The 24,497-nt window shown below is 43.8% G+C and overlaps 1 protein-coding gene across 3 annotated transcripts; it reads right to left on the bottom strand.

Moving 5' to 3' along the window:
- Window positions 1-227: 227 nt before the first annotated feature.
- CBY2 (chibby family member 2) lies at window positions 228-23,378 on the bottom strand. Of its 3 annotated transcripts, XM_045567261.1 has the most exons (3): window positions 10,855-10,989; window positions 10,471-10,551; window positions 228-1,626 (listed from the first exon to the last, which is right to left on the bottom strand). In XM_045567261.1, the coding sequence occupies exons 1-3, from the start codon at window positions 10,927-10,929 to the stop codon at window positions 433-435; spliced, it is 1,350 nt and encodes a 449-aa protein (XP_045423217.1). In that variant the 5' UTR covers window positions 10,930-10,989; the 3' UTR covers window positions 228-432. The 3 variants fall into 3 exon arrangements, with proteins under 3 accessions (XP_045423217.1, XP_045423216.1, XP_045423215.1); XM_045567260.1 differs by lacking the exons at window positions 10,471-10,551; window positions 10,855-10,989 and adding an exon at window positions 23,255-23,378; XM_045567259.1 differs by lacking the exons at window positions 10,471-10,551; window positions 10,855-10,989 and adding an exon at window positions 9,243-9,324.
- Between the last annotated feature and the right edge of the window lie 1,119 nt (window positions 23,379-24,497).

Raw genomic sequence — 24,497 nt, 5'->3', positions numbered from 1 at the left:
GCAAACCTTAATGTAAACAATGGAATTTGGGTGATTGTGTCAATGTAGGGTCAAAGATTGTCACTCATGTACCACTGTGGAAGGGTGTTGATTGGGGGGGGGTGCAGGCGTGGGCAGATGGGAACGCTCTGTACTCTCTGCTCAGTGGAGCTGTGAACCCAAAACTGCTATGAAAAAAAAAGTCTCCTTTTTATGAAAAGGAAGAAAAAGAAGGCAGAGCAGCGCCCTGGTGTTGACTGGCCCCAGCCTCTTCACACCTTTATTACTTGTCTGGGTTTACGAAGGCCCACAACGCTGCTCTTAACACACGTGAGCTGGCGGGTGAAGGCGAGGAAGCCGGAGGGAAGGCGAGGAAGACGGAGGGAAGGCAGGGGGTTCTCTTCCGCCCAGTTCTGTGCCCCAAACCCGGTGTCCTGGTTCGCCGCGGAGGCCTCAGACCCTGCTGGGCTTCTTGGGCTCCTTGCTCTTGGCCGCCGGCATGAAGGCGTACAGCTCCTCGATGAGCATCTCCATGCGGGCGGTGACCTCGTTCACCGTGTCGATGACCAGCTTCTGCTGCAGCTTCAGCTTGTTGTTCTCCCACAGGGCCTTGTTCTCCTCTTGGAAGAGGCGATGCTCCTCCCGCAGCACGTGCAGGGCCCTGTTCTCCTCCTGCAGGAGCCGGTTCTCCTCGCGCAGGGCCTGCAGCGCCTGGTTCATCTCCCTCAGCAGCTGCAGGGACGGGCCGCCGTCGGGCAGGCCGGGGCCCGCCTTGCCCTCCTCCTCCGCGGAAGGGCCGGACAGGTTGCTGACCATCTCCCGCAGGGCGCGCAGCGTCTTGGAGTCCTCCTGCGGGCTCAGGGGCCCTTTGGGGTCCTCGAAGGAGGAGGAGAGGCCCGAGCACTGGTCGGGCAGCAGCCCGGGGCTGTGGGGCTCCTCGTGGGGAGAGGGGGGCTGCTTGCTTTCATCCGTGGGGACGGCCTTGTCCTCCGCCTGGGCCCAGTAGGTCTGTCTCTGCTCCAGCAGCTGCTGCAGTGCACGGTTCTCCTCCCGGAGGAGCTGCAGGCTGCTGTTCTCCTTGCCACGGTGCACCTGCAGGGCCACGGTGTCCTTCTTCACCGCCTCCGGGGACCCGTTGTCCTTGTGCAGCAGCGGCGACGGAGCCCGGCTCTCCTCCGGGCCCTGCGTGGCCCTGTGCTCCTCCCAGAACACCTGCAGGATCTTGTTCTCCTTGCGGAGGGCCTTGTTCTCCTCCCTCAGAGACTTGTTCTCCTCCCGGAGAGACTTGTTCTCCTCCTGCAGCAGGCACTCCTTGGCCAGCCTCTTGTGGTGCAGCTTGTGATGGAAGGAGGGCGAGGGCGAGAAACAAGGCGACTGCAGGCGGCAGTTCTCGTTCACCCAGCGCCCGTCCTGGAACACGAACATCTCGTCGCTGAGCTGCACTCGCGGAGGGTTGTAGTCCAGGTCGAGGTCGGCCTGCGAGGTGGGGCGCTCCATGGGGTCCAGGGGCACGGAGGAGAAGCGGTTCAGCGGGTACGAGTGCTGGCTGACGATCCTGCGGCTCAGCCGGGGCAGGGTGGCCTGCCTCGCGCAGCGAGGGGTGGAATATAGGTTGTGCAGCCTCAGGAAGGGCTCAGCTATGCCCCTCTGTGGGAGAGAACAGGGAGGCCCAGCGTTAGGGACGGACTGACACACCCAGGGCTGGCGGACAAACTGAGAGGCCGGGACACCCCCACGTAAACCCAGTTTGGTAGTCTGGCCCCGCCACCATGGGCACTCTTGCCTCTTGGAGTCCTCACAGGGAAATATAGCTGACCCTTGTTATTATAGGTAGTTCTGTTCTATAAAGTCACCTCCAGCATTGAATTAACAAATGCAAAATTACTGTTCCCAGGGAAATACAGGGCTAGGTTCCTGTGAGCCTCTGCGCACAACATTTTTGGTCACCTGATCAATACATAACCTTGTTTTGTGTGTGTTTCTATTTAAACACACCTTAACTGATAGGTACTGTTGATTCATTAACATTGAATTTGGGTCAGCAGCGCTGTCACTTACGCCTGAACAAAACTTGTCTAACACATGTTTTCTGCATAAGGCATGAGTATAAAAGTGCTGCAAGTACTGATTTTAGAGTTACAAACAAATTTTAGCAAGTAGCCAAATTCGCAGATATGGAATCCATTAAAATGATCGTGGTGGTTTTAAAGGCATTGATTTTAGAGTTAACCAAATATTTTGTGTCCTAGCCTCACCACTTATCACTTGCATGGATTTGGGCAAGTTATTTGAGTTTTAGTTTCCACAATTTCAAATTAGAGTAATTGCATCTACCTCCTTGACTCAGAGATATTTTGAGGATTAACAGACGTAATTAATGAAAGCACAAAGCATAGGCTCTAGCATACTCTGTCACCCTAGAGGAGGAGCAAACACTGTTCTCAAGTGATCCCAGCCACAGGTGTTGACCTACACCTGACATGAGCAGAGGGCAGCATAAATCACCCCAGTAGCCACCCAAGTACTGTGTCCAAAATGACAATGCCATTGGTCAGCCAGCCTTTTCTCTTGCCTGGTTCAGACTTACCCTCCACTCATAGCCACGCTTGAGTCTGTGCTATTGGCTAAACCTCCACCCCAGCCCCCAACACAGTGCTAGGCTCAAAGCAGAGTCCTGCTGATAATTTTGGAAAGGAAGAGCACCATCTCAGATATGTCCCTGAGCGATGAGAGTTTGACATGTGGTAATAAAGGCAGCAAAGGGCACTGAGGAATTCATAAAGAAGAATTCGTGATGGTGGCGGTGAGCCTCAAGACCACAGCATAAAACAGGGGTCAGATCCACAGAGCTGAAATCTAACAAGCGGGTGCCTCTCACACTTCCCAGTACAGAACCTGAGTTTTAAAAGTAGATTTCTGAGCCTCCCACTTATGCATCTGATTCACTCCGTCTGGAGTGAGGCCCAGGAATCTGCATTTCTAAGCAGCTCCTTCCGGGACTCTGGCTACAGGTGGTCAGGACAGCTCTAAGTCACGTAAAATGTGCAGTTTGCCTGAGTGGGGGTTCCACCGGGATTAAGGACTGAGGGGTGAGGACTGGGGGTCTTAAGCATTCTCATCCTGCTTCTTTCTGTTACTGATGGGCAATTTAGAACCAGAGAGCTTTCTCACTCACTCTGAGATCCAGATTTTTCACTAGTAAAAAGGCAGACTCTGTGATCTTAAAGGCACCTTCCAACATTAAAAGTCAATGAAAGGTACTTGTAAAATGGAAATAATAATATATGCCCTGCTTAGTGAACAACACTGTTGTGAGGATTGAATGAGATAATGAATGCAAAAATGTTTTTAAAACTGCCAAGTGCTATAGAATTGTAAAGTATTGTTATCAAGAAAAGTAGATTCCACTCATGCAAGAATTCTGAGATAGATTCAAAAAGAAGTGAACAGGTGGAGTGCACATTGGAGAAGAGGCAACAACTGCAGCAATGAATTTAAATAAAAATAAGATCATGATAGCTACTTCCAAATACACCAAAAGCATCTCATCCAAGTACATCAAAATGCTCTCCAGATATCAATGCCTTATTTCTTAGGTTATTTTCACAACTGTACAGATAGAGAAGATGGAAAACAAGTCAGGCTATCTGCATTATATATGTATGTATGGAGAAATATATAATTTGCATGGCATATAAAATTGGTTAGAATTCTTTAAGACTCAAAGAGCTAGATAAATAGGAGATGCAGTTCTATGCCATTAACTTTGCAATAAGCACATGTCATTAAATTTGTAAGGCTATGCTCAATCTTCCAGATAGCAAGGGTGTGAGGGCATTTTGCAATCACGACCTTATTTACTTTAAATAAATTCAGCCTCCATTTTTTTCACATTTCTCTGTTGGGAAAGCACCTTCACTCTTGTGGCTGAGTCTGTGATCAGAATGAACCTCAATGTGGATAACCCAGACCATTTCCTTGTGGATTTAAGGTCCTGAGACCCTGGATTTCTGGCAAGATTAGCCAAGGCCAATAAGGAGTGAATCTTAGTAGGTCCTCTCCATCCTTATATAAGAACCAATGCAGGGCTCCATCTCAACAGGATCTTGATACAGAAGGTATTACTATGGAAAAATGTTTTAGTCAACTGTGTATATCTGAATCCTAAGAAGGAAAAGGCAGAAGGAGACAAATATTGAGCCCCAATTTCATGCTAGGCCCTGAACTGAGCATTCTACCTACTGAATTCATTTAATCCTCACAGAACAGACAAATAAGATGCTATTATTCTTCCCATTTTACAGATGGAGAAACTGAAACTAGGAGAAGTTAAATAACCAGCACTAGTTCACTCACTAAGACACAAAACCACATCTGAACTTATATGTGTGAAGTTACACGTGTGGGAAATCGCCATGGACTTGTCAAGATGTTTTTTCCTTAACTTATTATTATGGAAAATTTCAAACATAACAAAAGGAGAGAAAATAGTCTGATAAACTTCCATGTACCCATCACCCAGCTCTACCAAGTGTCAAATCAAGGCCATCCTTGTTTCATCCAGACATCTACCTGATTCCACAGTCACCCCACCACCACTGGGTTATCTTAAAGCCAAGTGACATCATGTCATTTTATCCATAAATACATCAATGTGTGTGTCTTTCTAACAGAAACACAATATCATTATCATCCCTTTAAAATTTAATGATGATCCCTTAATATCAGCAAATACTGAGTCAGTGTTCAAATTTCCCCAATTATCTCATAATTTCTTTCTTATGATTGTTTTGTTTCAATCAGAGAGAATCAGACAAGCACTCTTCTTCATCCCACTGAGCATCCAAAGAGGGATTTTAAAATTTTAATAGTCTTGTATTTATCTGAATGAGTACTAGAAAAAAATACTTACTTTATCAAACCTATAAGCCTGTGGATATTATTAAGGTGGGCTAAAGTGGCACTGTTTCTATTTCTGAAAGTGAGACTTAAGGAAAAAATATCAAATGTACAAGCACTTTCGGTTATGACAATATTCATGATTGAACTTTGGGAAAACATTGATCCAAAACAAATGCTTTTTTTCCTGTGATATTTCTCTGATTCCAATCAAAGCTAGCTGGATTTAATCCTCAAAGGAAAACTTTTCCTTGGCCTTGTGAAAATTCTTCACCCTAATCATACTCCCACTTGGAGTGTTATTGAACCAATTTTTCCTTTACATTTGTGTCAATTACTCAACTAACATTAACTTGGCATCTACTGTGTTCCAAGCTCACAGACCCTGCCGTCAGGGAACTTCCAGTCAATTTGAGGAATTAGCAAATAGCACTAATTATTTCCTGGTGCAAATGAGAGAAGTCAAAGTGCAGGAAGCATTAACAGAGGCAGCAAGGTGTGGGGAGCAGGGAATCGGACATGATAACACCTGAAGAGAGTCCAGGCTCAGTACTGTATGAGTGTATGATCTTTACAAAGTCACTTAATTTTTGTGCCTCAGTTTCCATATCTAGCAAATCTGGATACTAACATGATTCAGGGCCACCCCATACATTTTTGCAGGTAGTACAATGCCCAACCCTAGGGAGTGCTATTCACAACTGCTGTTGCAGTGCACAACCTGTACAAACTTCCACCGCAATTGCACTAACATTTGCCCTACTTATTTCAGAAGGTTTGTTATGGAAATCAAAAATAGAAGGAGAATGTGTAACATTTTCTTTGTTTATGAAGAGCTACAGACATGCAAGAAGGGTTACTACATTCAGAAGAGAAGTTGCTTCACATTTCCTTAAAGGAAGATTGTATAGAACAAGAAAAAAATAATACTTATTGGGTGACTATTTTGTGTCAGATGATATGCTAAATGGTTTCTATATTGAAATGTAATACCTTACCCAAAAGAACTGGCATGGTTCTACCGAAGATCACATAGCTGTCAAGGGAGCACAGCCAGAGATTGAAAGTAGGATATTTGACTCCAAACTCCATGCTCATTCTAGCATTCCACACTGCCCAGGCATTTTATTTTGCATATGTTGATATTATTACTTTGCAAGGGTTCTCTTACATTCAGTCCCCCGTCCCATATGTAAAAATTGCAATTCTATAAGGAAAGTTACCTGTCTCTTATTTTTTTGATATTCCTAGTCCTGGGAATTAGAACAACAAATTCCACATACAGTGGAGGCTTAATGAGTCCTTGCCAATGAATCAATTGACCAAAATGAAATGAAATGTGGAGAGGAAATAATAGGTTGAACTATAAGAAACTGTTAATATTCTATCATTTTGCTTACAAAAGTGGCAATTTTTTTTGTCTTAATATATTTAGTGTATTTGGTAATGCTATATGCTCATTTCAATTCATATTTTATGTATTTTTTTACATAATTTTCTTTTCCTATAGATTTTTCTTTCTTCCTTTCTTTCTTTCTTTCTTTCTTTCTTTCTTTCTTTCTTTCTTTCTTTCTTTCTTTCTTTCTTTCTTTTTTTTGAGGCAGGGTCTCTCTCTGTTGCCTGGGCTGGAGTGCCGTGGCATCAGCCTAGCTCACAGCAACCTCAAACTCCTGGTTCAAGCTATCCTCCGGAGTAGCTAGGACTACAGGTATGTGCCACCACGCCCGGCTAATTTTTTCTATTTTTAGTAGAGATGGGGTCTCACTCTTGCTCAGCTGGTCTCAAACTCCTGAGCTCAAGCCATCCTCCAGCCTTAGTCTCCCAGAGTGCTAGGATTACAGGTGTGAGCCACCGCGCCCTGCCCTCAATACATATTTTAAAACTTTAAAATCATCCCAAGGCAAAGCTGTTACTGCATGATGTAAAATCTGTAACAGTGGGTTTCTCTTCATGGGAATTCCACAAGGCTTGCTGGGCGGGACCTTCTGAGATGGAGTTACTGGGGCTGGTGGCCTCCCATCTACAGAGCCCGGGGCACAGGACTAAACAGCAACTAGCCAGGCTTAGCTGACACAGTGACATTCTTCTCTCCACTCCTGGGAAAATATGGCTGTCACAGCCCAGAAGATATGTCCAAAGATTCCTGGTAGAGTCCAAGCCTGCTGACCAAGTGTTTGCAATACCGACCTTGCCAACATTATGGAGGGTTACCATCAGAGAACATTCAGCCCTCTGAGGTTCTTTGAAGGCATGGCAAGTGGAGAGGCCCCAGGATTCTGGAAGGAAAAGCCAAATATGCCACTGGTTTCCAGATGAGATGACAAGGTTGAGTCTCATTATCATTATTTTAAATTAACTCAGCTCCCCAGTACCTTGACAAAGTCAATGTTTGTTTTAACAAATACTAACAGGCAAAAGGATCATTCACGAGGTAAATGTGACTGATTTTGATAGAATTACAACATTAACAGCAAAGAGGATAAAGAAGATGGCATATGTGGTAGTTTTAGCTAATTGTTTAACAGGGACTCTCCTGAAATCTTCCTCCAAACAGTTATTCAAACTGGCAGAAATACAGGTGCTATCAGTGGGATTTGGGCTGCAGAGGAACAAGCCCAAACAAAGGAGGAGGAGAAAAGGCTGAGGGGAGGGAGGAGGAGGCCCGGGAGGGTGCTGTGGGAGCTCAGTCTGAGCTGCCGAAGCTCCTTCATTAATGATCTGGGAGTAAACAATGCCGTAATGAAATTCACAGAGAGGCTCACTGGGGAAATTCCAATGCCTGTGAGAACTGAATCATTATATACGAAAGGAACCGGGAGATCAGCTAGCTTGGGCAGGAAACACCATCGATGGCTTGCAAGTTAATGCGCTGAGGGGACATACATCAGAAAACACAAATATTTAATGTGAGGAAGAAAAATGGGAAATCAATAAGACCCCGAAAAGACCTAAGGGTGATAACAAGTAGTGAATCACAGGCATTTGCAATGTAATTGAGAAGCCCAGACACACAGCAGGACGGTGAGCTGGGTGCCAGAGGCACTTTCCGCCAAGTCCCTTCTGAAAGGAATGGACTCCATCCCAGAATAAGCAGCATGTGGCAGATATAAGCAGGGAGCTCAGGGATGAGCAGTTAAGATGTGAGGAGAGGAGGTGACATCTCCTAAAAGCGAGAGAGGAACCACAGAGCTAAGATACAACCTGGCCCAGCCAGGTGGCATGTGCCCAGCCTGCGGCATAGCGGAGAGCGTGGACATTAACCTGGGTCCACACCCCTACCTCCTGCTCTGCCATTACCAGTGGGGTTCCTGGGGTTTCCAGTTCCCACACCTTTAAATTCTCTACCTCTCACTTGCCTGGCCCTGTGCTTGATACATGATCTGATCAGCGCAGTCAACATTTCTTCCTCCCCTTGTTTCCCAGATCAATCCTTTCCCCCAAGCCATGCATCATCTCATTTGGGGAGGTGGAGCAGGCATATCGGTCCCTCTCACAGCCCTGGTGGCGATTAGGTTCAGATTATCTGGTTATAGACACCCACACCTCTCCCCCAGAGCACCAGGCTAGAGCACCCTGGCAGGTGTCTGAAACATGGTGTGCGAAGCTTGTGCCCCTTGGCAGGTGTACCCACCAGACCACATCTGCCCATGCGGGGCACACGTGCCAAGATGGCAGATATCCTCTCATTCCACCCCCACCCTACCCTCCAAGACCCCAGCAGCAGCTCCAGGTCCTCCAGCACAGGAAGCAGACAGCCCTAGAACAAGTTCAAGCCCTCAGACCACCTTCCTCCTCAACCGCAGGGCTGTTTCTAGGAGCTGGGGATGGAAAATTGTACTGGGTGTAGTTGGAAGCATCTTTCCAATCTCTCTATCACATGGCCACTACTCTTTCAAATCCTACTCCCACCTCCACCCCACCTCCAGCTTGACATTCTCTGCCTGTCCCTTAGCTACGCAAACATTGGTTTACGTGAGCTGTGAAGGAACCAAAAGAGCAACACCCACACTGGGGGCAGAGTGGAGAGAAGTGGCCAACAGAACTCCATGCATCTTTCAGAGGGAAAGAAACAGACCTGGAAAGATTCCTATAGCTTGTTGTCATCCTGTGGAATGATCAGAAGAAACTTATCTTAGATTCTGGCTAAGATCCATGAGCTGAAACAGATAGAAAAGTGGCTGCTTATCACAAAGTTATAAGGATAATGTGAAAACAAACATCCAGAATGTTTTCTTGTTCTATGTTTTGCCTCCTTCTGAATGTATTTAATACTTGCCTAGATTGTTACAATTGTATATAGAGAATGCCCAGAGGTGACTGATCCCTTTCCTACACATCCCTGGACAGAACTTTCAGAGAGTTACCTCTACAATGGACTCCTCCAGCCTACATTTCAACCCCTCTGGTTGTGTGGCCATGGTCTTCCAATGGGGGCCTTAGGTGACTCTGGAGAAAGCAAGGCCACACCACCCCTTTGTGACATAGCAGCAGTAGAAACAATCCAATCAAGAGGACCCCACCACGGACACGGCTGATTGCAGCAGGGGACCTGAGAATCTCAAGTCTGCCAGGACTTCATCAATTCATTGGCCTCAAAATAACTCAAGCCCATCCCCTTACACTCTATCTTTGGCACATAGCAGGGCTTACTTCTCTCGACAACTCCAAATAACTCTGTACCCCTTGGTCCATGTACTAGGTCTTCTTCTCACAGATTCATTCTTATACATTTGATTTCAAGTCCTCGTTCTGATTCTCCCCCAGAAATCCAGAGCGGGTCCTGAAGGAGTTTAGGAAATTTCACACCAAAATATGACTCCTTGGTATAAAGAGTATTTTGAACTAAAGGCCCTCAGAGACCAACAGGCCCTTAGAAGGGTTTTTCTTTCTGTCTACAGAACCAGATGGACCCATCAAAGGAACAATTGACTACCCTTCCCTTTGTTATCTCCCTATATTGCAGGAAAGAAAATAGAGAATGCAATAAGACCTGGCCCAAATCATTTTAAATATAATACCTGTCTCTCAAGGCTAATTTAATTTGCAAAGAGAATCATTTACAAGTCAATCTGTTTCCCCCATCCTCCCTAGTAACCATTTATGGCTCCTAAGCAGAATTATCTAACGTTTCTCATCTCTCTCTCCCCTCTAAAAGGAGGGTATAAAAATTTCTGGACCCCACTGGGATATTGGATAATCATTCTGTGATTCTCCCCATGTGTATGGTAAATAAACCTCTTCCTCATATTAATCTGCCTGAATTGTGAGTTGATCTTTCACCCCCACAGTGCACAACAGCAAAGGATCTCATTTCGAGAAGGCTGGATTATTTCAGAGTGTCATGGAAACTTGGAATGTTAGGACTGGAAGGTTTTACTGCATCATCTAATCCAGCCCCTTTATTTAGGGGAAGAGGAACCCAAGGCCCAGAGAGGCTACGTGGCCTTCCCCAGCACACAGCCGCTTGGCAGCCCACACACAATGAGGATCTGAGGCCCTGACTCTTCTGCTTATTCTACAACATCTCGCTCGCGTTTTGAAAGGGTACTCTGGCTAGCACTGATACGTTACATCCTTCTTGATTATCCGTACCTGAGGTAGAACCACATTGATTGGAATTTCTAGGCTTTCAGATCTGGTATCTCTTTTTCTTGTAAAATTTGGCCTCGAGTGCTGTGGAAAAGAGAAAATAAGATTTCTGCTTCCCAACCCATCTCTGGGCCTCATTGCTCACCTAGAAAACATAGGACTTTCTACTCATATATTCCCCTCTTGTCAATTATAGACATTATGAAAATCTGAGTCTGAAAGACTGTGTAGATGACATCTGATAAGATGATTTATCAATCTCTGAACAGAAGTTAAGACAGGTATTATAGTTGTTGTAAAAGCCTTTCAAAAGTCTTTAAAGCAGAGATAGCTATACCTACTTCCTTGTCTAAGACGATTATTTCTATTTCAAGTAAAAAGTCATACCAATGTCAGGTGCCAGGTATAGGTCCTATGCAGAAGTTGGTCACCAAAACACTCAGAACATTCCAGAGGTGACATCACAAAACAATAAGGTGTTTTTCAGGGCTCATGGTTTCTCTCTAAGCATCACAGGTGGGAATGAGGCATCTGACAGGCAGGAAGAGCTTGTGCTGGCTGTGACCACACGGCCGGTCACAGTCAGTGTGACACACAATAGCCCAAACACTAGCCCCTGTGTGGTCATCCTGGCTGCCATCCACATGCTCCCTGCCAGGCCAGGTCGAGCCCTGTCCTCTCTCTGGAGATGCCATCTTCCACTTGGACTTGATTCACTGAAAAAGGAAGAAACATAAACTGAACTCTTCCCAGTCCAAGGAAGAAAATGTAGTCTGAGGTGTTTTCTGACACCACACGATTCTCCAGTTCTCTGACACCAACTGGGCATCCTACAATTCAATTTCATTCTGACATTATGTGCCTGGAGTTAACATCAGATCCCAGGAGTGAGGGGCTCAGCCCCACAAGACTGCCTCACTTCAGATGCCAGTCATATCTGGGCCCCCTGTACTTGACTCATCGGCTATAAATCAGAGGTTCCCACAACTCCCTCCTCGGGTTTGATAATTTGCTAGAATGGCTCACAGAACTCAGGAAAATACTTTACTTATGACTACAATTTTGTTATGAGAGACACAACTCAGAAACAGCCAAATGGAAGAGAGGCAAAGGGTGAGATACTGAGGGGAGGCAGTGGCATGGAGCTTCCATACCTTCTCTGGGCATGTCACCCACCCAGCATCTCAGTGTGTTCACCAATCCAGAAGCTCTCTGAACCCTGTTGTTCAGGAGGGTTTTGTGGAGCTTTCATTATGTAGGCATGGTTAAAACCAAATCATTGACCATTGGCAATTGGCCTCAATCTCCAGCCCTCTGCCCTTCCCAGAGGTTGGGGGCATCTGAAAGGTCCAGCTTTCTAATCTCGGGGTTGATTCCTCTGCCAACCAGGCCCCATCTCCAAAAGTCACCTCATTAGCTTAAGCTCAGGTGTGTTCCAAAGGGGCTTTGTTATGAAGCCACTCTTATCACTCTAACTGAAGACACTCTTATCACTCAGGAAATTCCAAGGATTTTAGGAGCTCTCTGCCAGCAACCAGGGAAAAAGGCCAAATACACATTTTTGTTATACCATGTGTAGAAACTGCATCAAGACCATGAAACCCAACCCCTCTGACCTGAATTCTATCAAGTTATTCACCTCTAGGGGCTGTTAGTGGGAGCCCTTTTGTGTATCTCAAGCCTCTTATTAGTCAGAGAACCCCAATTCCATATTATTATGCCATAGGCAGCAGGAAGGGAGTGGTAGGCCAGGGTGGGCAGATCCAGGGACACTATAACTACACACTTGCGCCTCCCACACATTACAAGCAAGCTATGCTTTAAGAAAATCCAATATACAAAAATCCAAAAATATACTTATGGGAAAACCAAGAAGGTGATTAATTACATTATCAAAGATTTCTTCATTTAACATAAGAACTCCAAGGATTTTTTTTAATGTTTTTAAAATTGTGGTTACAAACACATAACATTAAATTTACAGTCGTAAGCATTTTTAAGTGTAGAATATATTCTCATTGTTATGAAATAGATCTCTAGAACATTTTCATTTTGCAAAACTGAAATCCTATGGCCCGCCCCTTCCAGCCTCAGCCCTTAGCCACAACCTTTCTATTAAGACTTTCTCTCTCTATGATTTTGACTACTTTAGATATCTCATATAAGTGGAATCAGAGTATTTGTCCTTTTGTGACTGCCTTATTTCGTTTAGCATAATGGCCTCAAGGTTCCTCTGTGTTGTTAACATATGACAGGACTTCCTTCTTTTTAAAGGATGAATAATATTTTATTAGATGTATATACTACATTTTGTTTAATCATTCACCCGTTGGCAATCGTTTGGGTTGTTTTCACCTCTTGACTATTGTGAATAATGGTACAATGAATGTGGGTATGCAAATATACCTTGGAGATCCTGCTCTGAATTTTTTTGGATACGTACCCAGAAGTCGCATTGCTGGATTATATAGTAGTTTTGTTTTTGTTACTGAACTGAACTGGGGTCACTCACCTGGCTCAATAAAGCCAGACACTGACACCGAGATTTGCAGTGGGAGGGAGCAAAGGGCATTTATCGCATTGTGCCAAGCAAGGAGAATGGCCAGCTAAGGCTTAACATTCGAACTCCCCTATGGCTTACAAGCAAGGTTTTTAAAGGCAGAGGTACATATCAGGAAAGCAGAAGTTGCAGGCAAAATAGTAAATCAGTACATGGAGGTTATATATTGGTTTGGCCCAAAAAAAGCAATATATCTTGAAGCAAGAGGGCTTACAGGTCACAGGTGGATTCAGAGATTCTTTGATTCCTGAGGGCGTGACTCTCCCCGGGCCCCTCAGGAAGAAATTTAGAACAAAGAACAACAGTCAGAGTTCAGTCCTCAGTTCCCCTTTATCTGAGGTGACAGTGGTCTTTCCATTTGGCGGGGGTTTCTGAAAACCAACTCAAGACTTTATCTTTTAGTTTCTATAGGGAACCAAAACACTGTGACTCTGGCTCCCTTGCAAGACTATTGTTACTACCTTGAAGAGTATGTTGCTCACTTACTTTTCCAGCTAGCTGGGTGGCTGGAATTTCCCTTGAGAGGGGACTCAAGATTTTTCTTTTATTTTCATGCTTGGGGGACTTGACAGGCCCCTAAGAGGTATTCTTGCTCCATCTCATTTTTAATTTTTTTGAGTGACCTCCACTCTGTTTTCCAAAGCAGCTGCACCATTTTACATTACCTTCAACAGAAGGGTTCCAGTTTCTTCACATCCTCGCCAACACTTGTTTTCTATTTCTCCAAGGGCTTTCCTATGTGGCTAACCCCTACACTGTCTGAAAACAGAATTCTGTTTTCCCTTATACACATACCTCACAGAAGCACCTGCGCATGCACCAGGTTACAATCAAAAGAGCTGCACCCAGCACGAGGGAAAAGTGGATGTCACCAAAGAAAGGAAGTTTAGAGGGGCTACCCAGTCAATGGGCTTGCTGCCCATCAGGGCTGAGCTAGGAAGACTAAATAGGGAGGGCAGCAGCTATGTTCATTTCCTAGGACTGCCCTGACAAAGGACCATGAACTTGATGGCTTAACACAACAGAAATGTATTATCTCACAGTTCTGGAGGCCAGAAACCCAAAATCAAGGCATTGGCAGGACCCTGCTCCCTCTGGCACCTGTAAGTGAGAATTCTTCCTTGTCTCCCTCCTAGCTTCTGGTGGTTGTCGACATGCCTTGGTGTCCTTTGATTTGTACTGCAGCACTTCAATCTCTGCCTCTGCTATCAAATAGCATCCTCCCCTCAGGTGTCTGTATCTGTTCTTTTCTCATAAGGACACCGGTCATATTGAATCAAAGGCCCACTATACTACAGTCAGACCTCATTTGACTGACTGCATCTGAAATGACCCTGTTTCCAAATTAGGTCACATGCTGAAATATTGGGGGTTAGGACGTCAACACATCTTTTTGGGGGTACACAATTCAACCCATAACAGAAGCTAACATTAAACATCCAATAAGGATTGGTACTGTGCTACTTTATATGTGTTATTTTACTTAAATCAGAGTCACAGGCATGTATGCAGGTCCCACCACTCTTCAGATATAGCCCCACCCTTGTGGTACTTAAACTCATTGTAACAAAGGGAACAGCCTGAAAAAAAAAGTATAACAAGCTGTCTCTTTAAAACCTTCCCCACTCTTTTTGGGAATTAAAAACTGCATCCCTGCCCCAGGCCAGTGGTCAGGAAGGGCAGGGGAATGTCCTTTGTTCTTTGTACCATAGGAGATGGCTCAACGAAACTGTCCAGGCAGAAGTCACGAGTTTGTCTCCCCTGGAGATGGGACCAATTGGAACCATCAACTGTAGTTAAACAACAATACCCTGAAGCTGAAAATGCTCCCTTTAAAAGATCTATATTTCTGCTTATAGACAGGGAAAATGGTAAGAAAGGAGTCTGTCTTTTCCTCATTTACCAGCAAATTAATAAACCTCCCTTTCCTTCTCCTCAAACCACTTATCCTCCTTCTTCTGATGAAGCCTTGGGGACAAGTGCTGAGCTTTCAGTAACACCATCACCCTGGTCCATCTCCAGCAGGCTCAGGTGAGCCCCTCCGTCCTGTAGGAGAGACCTCAAGTGCCAAGGAGGACAAGTCTTCCCTGAAAGGCTCCACATGGACAAAGAAATCTGCTATTCTGCCTGGTGTATTTTTGTTACTATTATACATATTGTATTGTTCATATTTATTATTATTTCTTCTGTGTTATTCTGTCTGCTCTTAGATCCCTGCCTTGTCTACCCTTTTGGTTGTGTGATGACCGGTTCCCTCTAGTGTAGTAAAAACCTGACTCTAGCTCTGTTCTCTAGGCTATATCTGAAGAAAGATAAAACCCACCCCATTTAAGTCCCTCTGTGATTTTCTTCCCGAAGTTATATCCAAGATATCAGGGAAGGCTCATGGTACAGTTTCTTCCTAGAAAGGAAGTCTTCCTATCAGATGACTGTGAAAACTCCCAGGGCCCAGACGATGGAGCGAATCACTCCTTTCCCGGCTGCATCACGAGTCAGTCCCACAGAGTCCTCCTCCATTGGGCATCCAGGAGGCCCTTCTCCTTGTGACTTCTCTCCCTCTTCCAAAGGCCATAGTTCTTGGCCTTTGTCTCCCCAGAGGCCAGGCTCCAGGTGAAGGGGCAGCTCAGATCCTTCTGGATCTCACAGTGGAATGTGTTCAGCACCACTGCGGTTGTGGCCAATAGTGCTGGTTCTCACAGCCTGTGACTCATTACCCAGTCTGATCAAAGACCTTCACCACCTCATTCTGGGAGGGAAGTGCTGAGCGGGGAAAGAGGGCAGATGGAAGCACAAACTGTCCTGCCACATTAGCATAAAAAGAACTCCTTTGATGGAAGCCAAAGGAAGGTACTGATAGGAATGAATGAGGCTGCAAATAGCAAGTTCATGGCCATTGGTGTCTGCAGACCTGGTACAAATCTAGAAGCCAAGAAATAGTTACTTAGTATGTATCTCGTCAGCTTGGGCTGCTACAACAAATACAATAGACTGGGTGGCTTAAACATAAAAATTTATTTCTTGTGGTCCTGGAGACTGAGAAGTCCAAGATCAGGGTGCTAGCACCCCAGGGCCCACTTCCTAATTTTATGGATGATGCCTTCTTGCTCTGTCCATGCATGGTGGAAAGAGAGAGTTCAGGTCTCCCTTCTGCTTCTTATGAGGACACAACTCCCATCATGAAGGTGCCACCCTGATGACCTCACCTAAACCTAATCACCTCCCAAAGACCCCACCTCCAAATTTGTCACATTGGGGGTGGGCTTCAACATATAAACTTTAGGGGGGCACAAACACTCAGCCCATGGCACTATCTGACTTCAGCAAGTCACTCCATTTCTCAGAAGCTCAGTTTTATTTTCTCCAAAATGGGGCAATTATATCTAATTTAAGATAATATGCATAAAGAAGCTGTCACTTAGCTCTTAATAAATAATCATTGTTTTGGCTCCCCCATACAAAATTGCCCTTTGACTCAAAATCTCCAGCAGCTGACACACAATTGGTGCTTCCATTAAAAAGGCCTGATACTGCAGCTTGTGTGAGGACTTGTTTGCTTCTTGTTTGATTTGTTTTTCGTTTCTAAAAGAAGAGGCATTTTAAACTGGGCCATCCTGGTTCCAATATCTGCAGTTACCCATTAGCTGGGTTTGTCCCTCCTCTGTAGGACACACACATCCATAACCCAGTACTGAGATGCTTCCTTGAGATTGTGCCCAAAATGCCTGTTATTACTCAGATTAACACCATCATCAATCATCCACATTCCGCGAGCATCTGCAATTGGTAGGTGCTACACAGAGCACGGAGGTAGACATGCCTCATGGATTTCTCATCTGAACAGACAGGTAGAGCAGAGACAAAGGAAAGGGCAAGCCTGCATCAAGCCTCTCCAGGTCTCTCCTGCTTGCAACTGTCTGACGATGAATCACATGGGGAAATTCAACAAGCACGGGAACCCGTCAGAGAGCACAGGGCTCCCTGCCCTTCCCCAGAGAGTCGCAGAAACTGCAGCTCTGGGGCCAGCAGTCAGAGGTGGACATGGGGGTTACACCCTTTCCTTTCTCTCACTCCCATTTGTAGAGACGGGATGGGAAAGTGGGTAGATGTAGTAAATTGTCGTGATGCCTGTCATCTGCAAATTGCATGACATTATTGGGAACACTGGTTATTTTTGCTACCTAAGATAGAGGCTAGCTCTATTCTGGAGCTAGAGGAGTAGCCTAAGTACAGTAAGGCCTTGGGCCAAGCTACTCTTGGGACAGCCTGCTAGCTCTTGCTTTCCGAGGAAGCAGAAGGCAGTGGACAGAAAGGGCAAGAGAAAAATCAAGGAATCTATCAGGCAACAAATAAAGACCAACTGTTGGAAGAGTCTGGGAGTAGAAGGAAGTAGTAAAATAGAGTGGCAGCTATCAGGAGCAGCTGGTTGAGGTGAATGGTTGGTATAAGACAGAATAATCGCTCACATTTGCAGGAATATGGAAAGAAACAATGGAGGTTGGAGGTTCTGGAAAGTAGTACAGCTAGCCAGCACTTCCAAGTTCCGGAGATGATCAGACTTATAAATCCTTCTTGGTAAAGCCAGAAAAGACACTCTGTGTAGGACTGGTTCCCGTAAGTAACATCCAAACTCGGAGGTCTCTAGAGCTGTGTAAGATCCTTACAAAACACTCCTTTTGAATCCAGGAGCCACAAAATCCCCCCAAAGTTCTGACTTTTTCCTAATATTAATTTGTGTGCTTGATCCAAGAATGAGGCTCTATCAAGAGACAGCCAATGGAACATTTAGTCTCTTAAGAAATGCTCTTTTATTTTGGAAAAAGGCAATAGAGGTGACTAGGAAGCTCTGTGCCCTCCCATCCCACCACCCCCCGCCCTGAGATGATCATTGGCCTTGTGTCTCCAGCAGGACAGAGCCACAGGAGTAGACTGGACACTTCCAAATGAAGAGGCAGGTAGGTTTCCACTTCACTTTTGACCAACAGGGGCAAAACTGAAGGCTTCGTTTATTAGGACAACTCTAATCATGATTTATGCAACTCTGTACATTTTAACTTAACCAAAATTAAAAATCATCAGATTAGCTAAGTGTGTAATCCCTTAAATGAATTGTCAATTAGTTGCTCCTTAATGATAATGGAATGCTTACCAAATAGCATATGATCTTTGAATAGTGCCAAATAAATTGATTAAAATATTTCTTCAAGATATAACAAGTATCCCATTTGCTCAGTTTCCTCAATGAGTTAAATGTGTTTAGGTTCTTAAAAATTGGATCTGAGATTGGACTTGCATTACCCTAAGGAAAGATAAACTTTTAAGGTGACCATATTGTTACTGAAAGTTCAGTACTTGTCCCCGAGGCTGAATCAGTGAGAAGAAAGAACGAGGACAAGTGGCTTGAGAAAAAAGAAAGAGAAGTTTATTAATTTCTGACAAATGAGGAAGGCAGCAGACGAGCATCTTGAAAGACCTCCAGTCCCACCTTTAAGCAGAAATACGGGGCTTTTTAAAGGCAGGGTATTCAGAGGTTGGGCTCAGGTCTATGTGACTAGTGTCACATGTCATGGCTTTGAGCTGTTATTATTAAACTGTATTTGGTGGTTTTGGTCACCTTATCTCTGGTGAAGATGATCTCATGACCTCTGGACAATTCTGTTGAGCCATCTCCTGTGGTTCAAGATACTAGAAAACAAAGAACAAAGAATATTTTTCTGCCCCTTTGATTACTGGCCTTAGGCAGAAAAGTAGGTTTTAATTCCCAAAAAGGGTGGGGCCTTTAAAGAGACAAATCATGAAACATTTTGCCCTTTTTCAGGCCTTTACCTCTGTTAGATGTCAGTGGAAACATTCACCTCCACACCTGGACCCCATCACAGGGGCAGTTGAAAAGGCACAGAGTCTGTCCCGATGCCTACGTGGCAACCCTAGTTCCCACTCCCCACTAGCTATGGGACCTCTGTCTGTTATTTTGCTAAGTCTCAGTTTCTTTGGTGAAAAACTGGGCATAATAGTTCCTCCAGTTTAAGGTTGTGGTGAGGACTAAATTAAGCAACACAGGAAATGAAGGACTTCAAAGCTGTGGCAGGTAGGCTTCCCCCAGTGGTAATCAGTAAATATTTATTGATTGAAAAGTTTAGGTGACCTGAAATTACAATTAATATGCACCTGAGCATCATCTCTGAGCAAGGCGGAGATAAGGAAGGAAAAGAAAGTAGCAGAGGAAAGGAGAGAAGAAAGGAAAAGAAATCAAATACCATCCCTTGCTCTCAAAAGGATTGTAATTTAATTAGACAGTCGAATTTGGGGAATTGAGATATGATGATAACAATCGCCAATATTTGAGTGCTCACTATGTGTCAGCACCATCACAAGTGCTTTGAGCATCTTTAATCTTCTCAACAATTCTGCAAGACAGTACTATTACTTTTAGCCTCATTTTACATATTAGGAAACTGAGGTACCAAGTTAAGTAACTTGCCTAAGGTCACTCAGTAAGTGCCAGAGCTAGGATATGAGCCCCAATTCTGCATACTTAACATTGCCTGCTATATAGAGGGAAGAGGAATCCTTGACTTTAGCCAGAAGCCCTGGGTTTGAATCATCCACACTGTCTGTGCAGCACTAGGCAAATCACTCACCCCTCGGAGTCTCTTCATCTGAAGGAAATTAACATTCCCCACTGCACAGTTCTTGTAATCATGAAATAAATTGAGTGTAAGTATTTTGCATTGTGCCTGGCATGCAGTACATGTCTGACACAGTTTAAATGCATCTAAATCTGTGTTGCCATTTATACCAGCGTTTCTGTCAGCTAAAAAAATGCCCCGAGATCCACAGGTAAAACCTGGACACTAAATATGCTTCAGACCCTCTCATAAAGTTGACTCAGACTATTTCAAACATTACATCAGGGAATTATATACGAACACAGGTAATCTACAATCAATGGGCTATAAAATCTTTTTCATAGTGAATCCCACCAATAAAACATTTTGAGCACAAATTCCTACTGGGATATTTCTTAATGTAAAATGTTGATACTTTTTCTAATATTAATGCATTATTACAGTATGCACATTATAAAGCATACCCCAAAATAAAATTTTAACAGGATAAACAAAGGTGAAATAACTGTTTTAGAATAATATAATATTGTCTGCCATCTGAGAGACTAAAATAGAAGCCCCTTTAAGATAGACTCTAAGGTTAAGGAAACAAAAGTTACCTATTACCAAGAGTTCAGGGCTCTGCTGGCATGGCAATTGCCTAAATTTCTAAGGCTGCAAGAAAAACTACACTCTTGCTAAACTCCGTAACAACAGGAGCTATCAGGGAAATTGTCAGACCCTTCTTAACCCTGATTTACAACCCAGACCACTACAACTCTGACAGGACAGAGGACTGGCGTTACAAACATTCTTTCCTAGTAAGTAACTGCAGATCTCAAGCCAGCTTAGAGAGGCTGCCACAAACTGTCTTTGTATCCAGCCATTCACTTTTTGATGTAAAGAAGCAAATTCCACTTCATTTTAATGCTAAAACCCCACTCCAAAGTGAATGTGGGAAGTCTGTCAGATACAGGAGGCCGGTCCGGAAAGTATCCGCCATGTAATATGAGAAATAGAGACATTTCTTGAAGAAGACACAAGATACGAGAAACATCACACATAGGACGATAACACCTCAGTCCCCTTCAAAGTAGGCACCTTGGGCCCCCACACGGTTCTCCCAGCGTCTCTTGACTTAATCCATACATGTTCAACATTCTCAGGTGTTCTGCTTGTTGCAGGCCTTCCCGGCCTTCCAGAACGTGGATCCTTTCCAACAATTCTCAACCACATTTGAAGCATTTGTGCCACACTTTTATTTCCACTGCACCCATTGCATCATCCCCAAAAGCCTTCTGAATCATCCAAATAATTTCCGCGGAGGATTGTTCAAGCTTAATGCAAAATTTGATGCAGATTCATTGCTCTGCTCGCTTAGTCATTTTTAATGGGACGCCCACACAATACACAAGCTCACTCAACGGCACCTAGCACCCCACTGACTAGTACGTGATGTCGTCATTGTTCACGCATGTGCAGTCCAGTCCACTCTCCTTCGCTGCCAGGTTACATCGATGTGCAAACTGGTCTCGCTATATTAATAGTGGCTGATACTTTCCAGACAGACCTTGTATGTTTACCCATTACACATGCGCTCAACTCCCCTCATAAATATGTATAGCTCCCCCCCAAGCCTGCTGAATATGTATGACTCTATTGTGTAATATAGACCCTGTGAAACATAAAAACCAACCTTCCCCTTTCCCTCTTTGAAGAGAGAGCGTCTTCAGTTCATGGCAGAGACTAATTCCTCCCAGTTTGCAAACTGATACCACCAATAAAACTCTCCTTTCCTCTATTTAGCCATCCTGGTCATCTTTTGGATAACATATCCATTAATAATACAAAAAAACTTTTGCTTCCACAAAAATAAATTATCAATAGTAAAATTTTCAGTGAGCACAATGTAATTAAACATGGTTATCTCTTTCTTAAAATCTTAGTTCAACACAGTGAATGAAAAGTCAGATTCTAAGTCTAGTTTACTTAGATTTTTGGATTTAATGATTGTCATTGCTGAAGAGGGAACCTTACAAAGATTCATAGATCCAAATGGAAAAATGCATTATTGACAGCAATTTCTAAATCACAATACTCAATATTCAGTCCTATTCTCAAATAATGCAAAGGTTCTTACTAAAATTTCCCCACTAAATTTCTATCTTTTGTGTTGTCAATCAGTTATTCTTCAATACTCATTGGTTGAGATGATGAAAACACTCTGGAATTAGATAGTGGTGGTAGGTGCATAACTTTGCCAATAGACTAAAAACCACTAAGTTGTATACTTTAAAAGGGACGCTTTTATGATGTGCACATTATATCTCAATTTTAAAAAATATTCTTTGGAAGATTTTTGACAAATGAGTCAGAACTCACTGACACTGTTCTTTTAGAAAATTTTAAAACAGATTAGAAATTTATCTTTCCAACTATCTTCACCCAAAAGAAATGAAAGTTTTTGCAGGTGACCCCTTCATATCATTTGGGGCAATAAATGCACAGAATAATGGAAATATTTCTAAGTATCCACTTTCAAAATTTTCTCTTCAATGAATAAATTTCTTTTTTTAAAAAAAAACTCTTAACTCCCTCACTCATTGTTAAAACACCACCTTTATGATGAAGGCAAAAATGTAACTGCACTTTTTTTCCTTTTCAAAATGGATCCTAGAGAGCAGATGGTTAACAGCCACTTGTCACTACGAGAAAAGGTCAGCAAATTTGGAACACTTGTCCTTTTGTAAAAATAGATAACTGCAAAACATTCTGTGGCTCGAGAGATTTTCCTGATTATTCTCTCTCGGTGCAAAGTATTTCAAAGATCCTTACACTTCATACAGCTCTCTCACTTTAAAATCAGATTAATGACATCTGTGATCTCCTCTAGCTCATTCTGCACCTCTGACTTGAGCTACTCTGCAGCAATAGTTGGCCTGTGAATTATTAGAAAGGTGCATAAATTTCCTGAGTGATGCTATCTCTTTACTCCCATCCAGCACCCTCTGCTAATTCCAGTCAAAGCAGCCACTCCATCATGTTATTTTATACAATTATTCCATGAGAACATTGTTTCTCGTAGAGAAGTTATTTACAATTGAGAACACCTCTTTTTTGGCATGCTTTTCTATAATTGGTTCACCAAAGGGCAGTATTTTGTATGTTTTATTATCGAAGCAGAAGCTACAACTGTATTTCAACCAGCTTTAAAGCAAGCACTACTTGATGGGTTTCCATACTTGTCTCTTTAATGTTTTCTCTGCATCTACCAGCAATATTTGCTGGTGACAGATGAATATTAATTTCACTCAATCATGCAAAAAGTATTTATTGGGTGTTTGTTATGAGCCAGTCACTGTTCTAGGTGCTGAGGAAGTAATGAGCAAAATTAAGTTTGCGTGGAGCTGTGTTCCTGTAACCAGTCCCTCATCGGACAAATTTCAAGGGCCCCTCTCCCTTAACTAACTAACTGACTTTTTCAGTTGTTTCCCAGAAGTGGTGAATTCTCTGCAAGACAACGGAGCTGAGATTCTGAAGTCCCCTGGGCAGACCTCTGATGCCAAGATTTGCCATCCCGCACAACCCACCCCCAGTGCACGTAGCCCTTTGTGAGATATACCTCAACCTGTCCCAAGGCACGGGGGACACAGATTTGAGGCAGCTTCTGCCATTCTCCCGACAAGATGTCTGTCGTGTTTACAATTCCTTTCTTCCTTGGCAATCCTCATTGTCTCAATAACTGGATCTTCGTGCAAGCAAATGGAACTAGAACCCCTTGTGGTTTCTGACAATATTCCTATAAGAGATGACAGACAATAAGCAAATTAAAAAAAAAAATCAAATGTATGTCAGGGTGAATGCTCTAAAAACCAGTTCAACAGGCTCTTGGGACAGAGAGTAATAGATGAGCCATTTTGGGTGGCAAGGAAGACCTCCCCAGGAGAAGGTGATGTCAGAGTAAAGGCCTGCATGTTTGCTGGGGATTATCTGTACTTTGGAGAAGAGCCCATCACAAGGGAGCAGCAGGGGCAAAGGCCCTGAGGCAGGAGTTTGCTGGGTGTGGCTAAACCACAGGAGGCCAGTGTGCCTGGAGGCAGAGAGGGATGGGGATGCGTCAGGACCAGAGCGCAGAGGGAAGTCTGGGAAAGACCATACAGGGCCTTGAGGGTAAGAGAGGGTAAGACAACAAAAGATTTGGGATATATTTTGATCAGGAACCTATGAGATTTGCTAACAGCTTTGGATCCAGGGTAAGAGGAAAGGAGGTTAGGTATACCGTGGTTTTTAACCTAAGCACTTGAGGAGGGTAGTAGCCACTTACAGAGGGGGAGAAGACTGGGAGAAGACATGGGATGGAGAGCTGGAGCTCAGTTTGGACCAGTGAAGGTGCAGAAGACTATATATCCCAGTGAGGGTGTCAAGAAACCAGTTGCTTGTAAGAGTCAGGAGTTACAGGACAGGTGTTTGGAATGTAATACAAATTTAGGACTTGTCAGTGTATTAAAAGCCTGATCACTACTTTTTCTGTGCATTATCCAGCTCTATTTATTGCAGTGGGAAGAACAAGTATTTCCCACAGCCACGTGCAGCATTTTTTCCACTACTAAGTAAGACATCTCAAAAGAAGCTTTTAAGCACTTTCCATTACACTAATTAACATTTTTAAAGGTATTGCACTGAATAGTACATGATTTTAGATAACTAAAAAAGATTACAGACATCTTTATTGTCTTTTCCAAATCAGGATGGCTTCTTACACTTAATAGCTAATATCTCAAGACGTAACACAGTCAGGGGAGAGACGTCATTAGTGATAGTGGGTATAAATTTGTAGCTATACAGCTACTTAGGGCCTTTGCTGA

The sequence above is a fragment of the Lemur catta genome, chromosome 13, assembly GCF_020740605.2.
Source record: "Lemur catta isolate mLemCat1 chromosome 13, mLemCat1.pri, whole genome shotgun sequence".
Taxonomy (NCBI): domain Eukaryota; kingdom Metazoa; phylum Chordata; class Mammalia; order Primates; family Lemuridae; genus Lemur; species Lemur catta.
This window is presented reverse-complemented; position numbering and strand designations above follow the sequence as displayed.

Bases quoted from the DNA above. Each gene is read 5' to 3' on its own strand.
- CBY2 (XM_045567261.1), bottom strand. From the start codon at position 10,929: ATGTCACCTCTGGAATGTTCTGAGTGTTTTGGTGACCAACTTCTGCAT. The intron at 10,552-10,854 runs GTATGACTTTTT...TCTTTTCCACAG, and splicing joins ATACCTGGCACCTGACATTG to CACTCGAGGCCAAATTTTAC. The intron at 1,627-10,470 runs GTACGGATAATC...TCTCTCCCACAG, and splicing joins TCAATGTGGTTCTACCTCAG to AGGGGCATAGCTGAGCCCTT.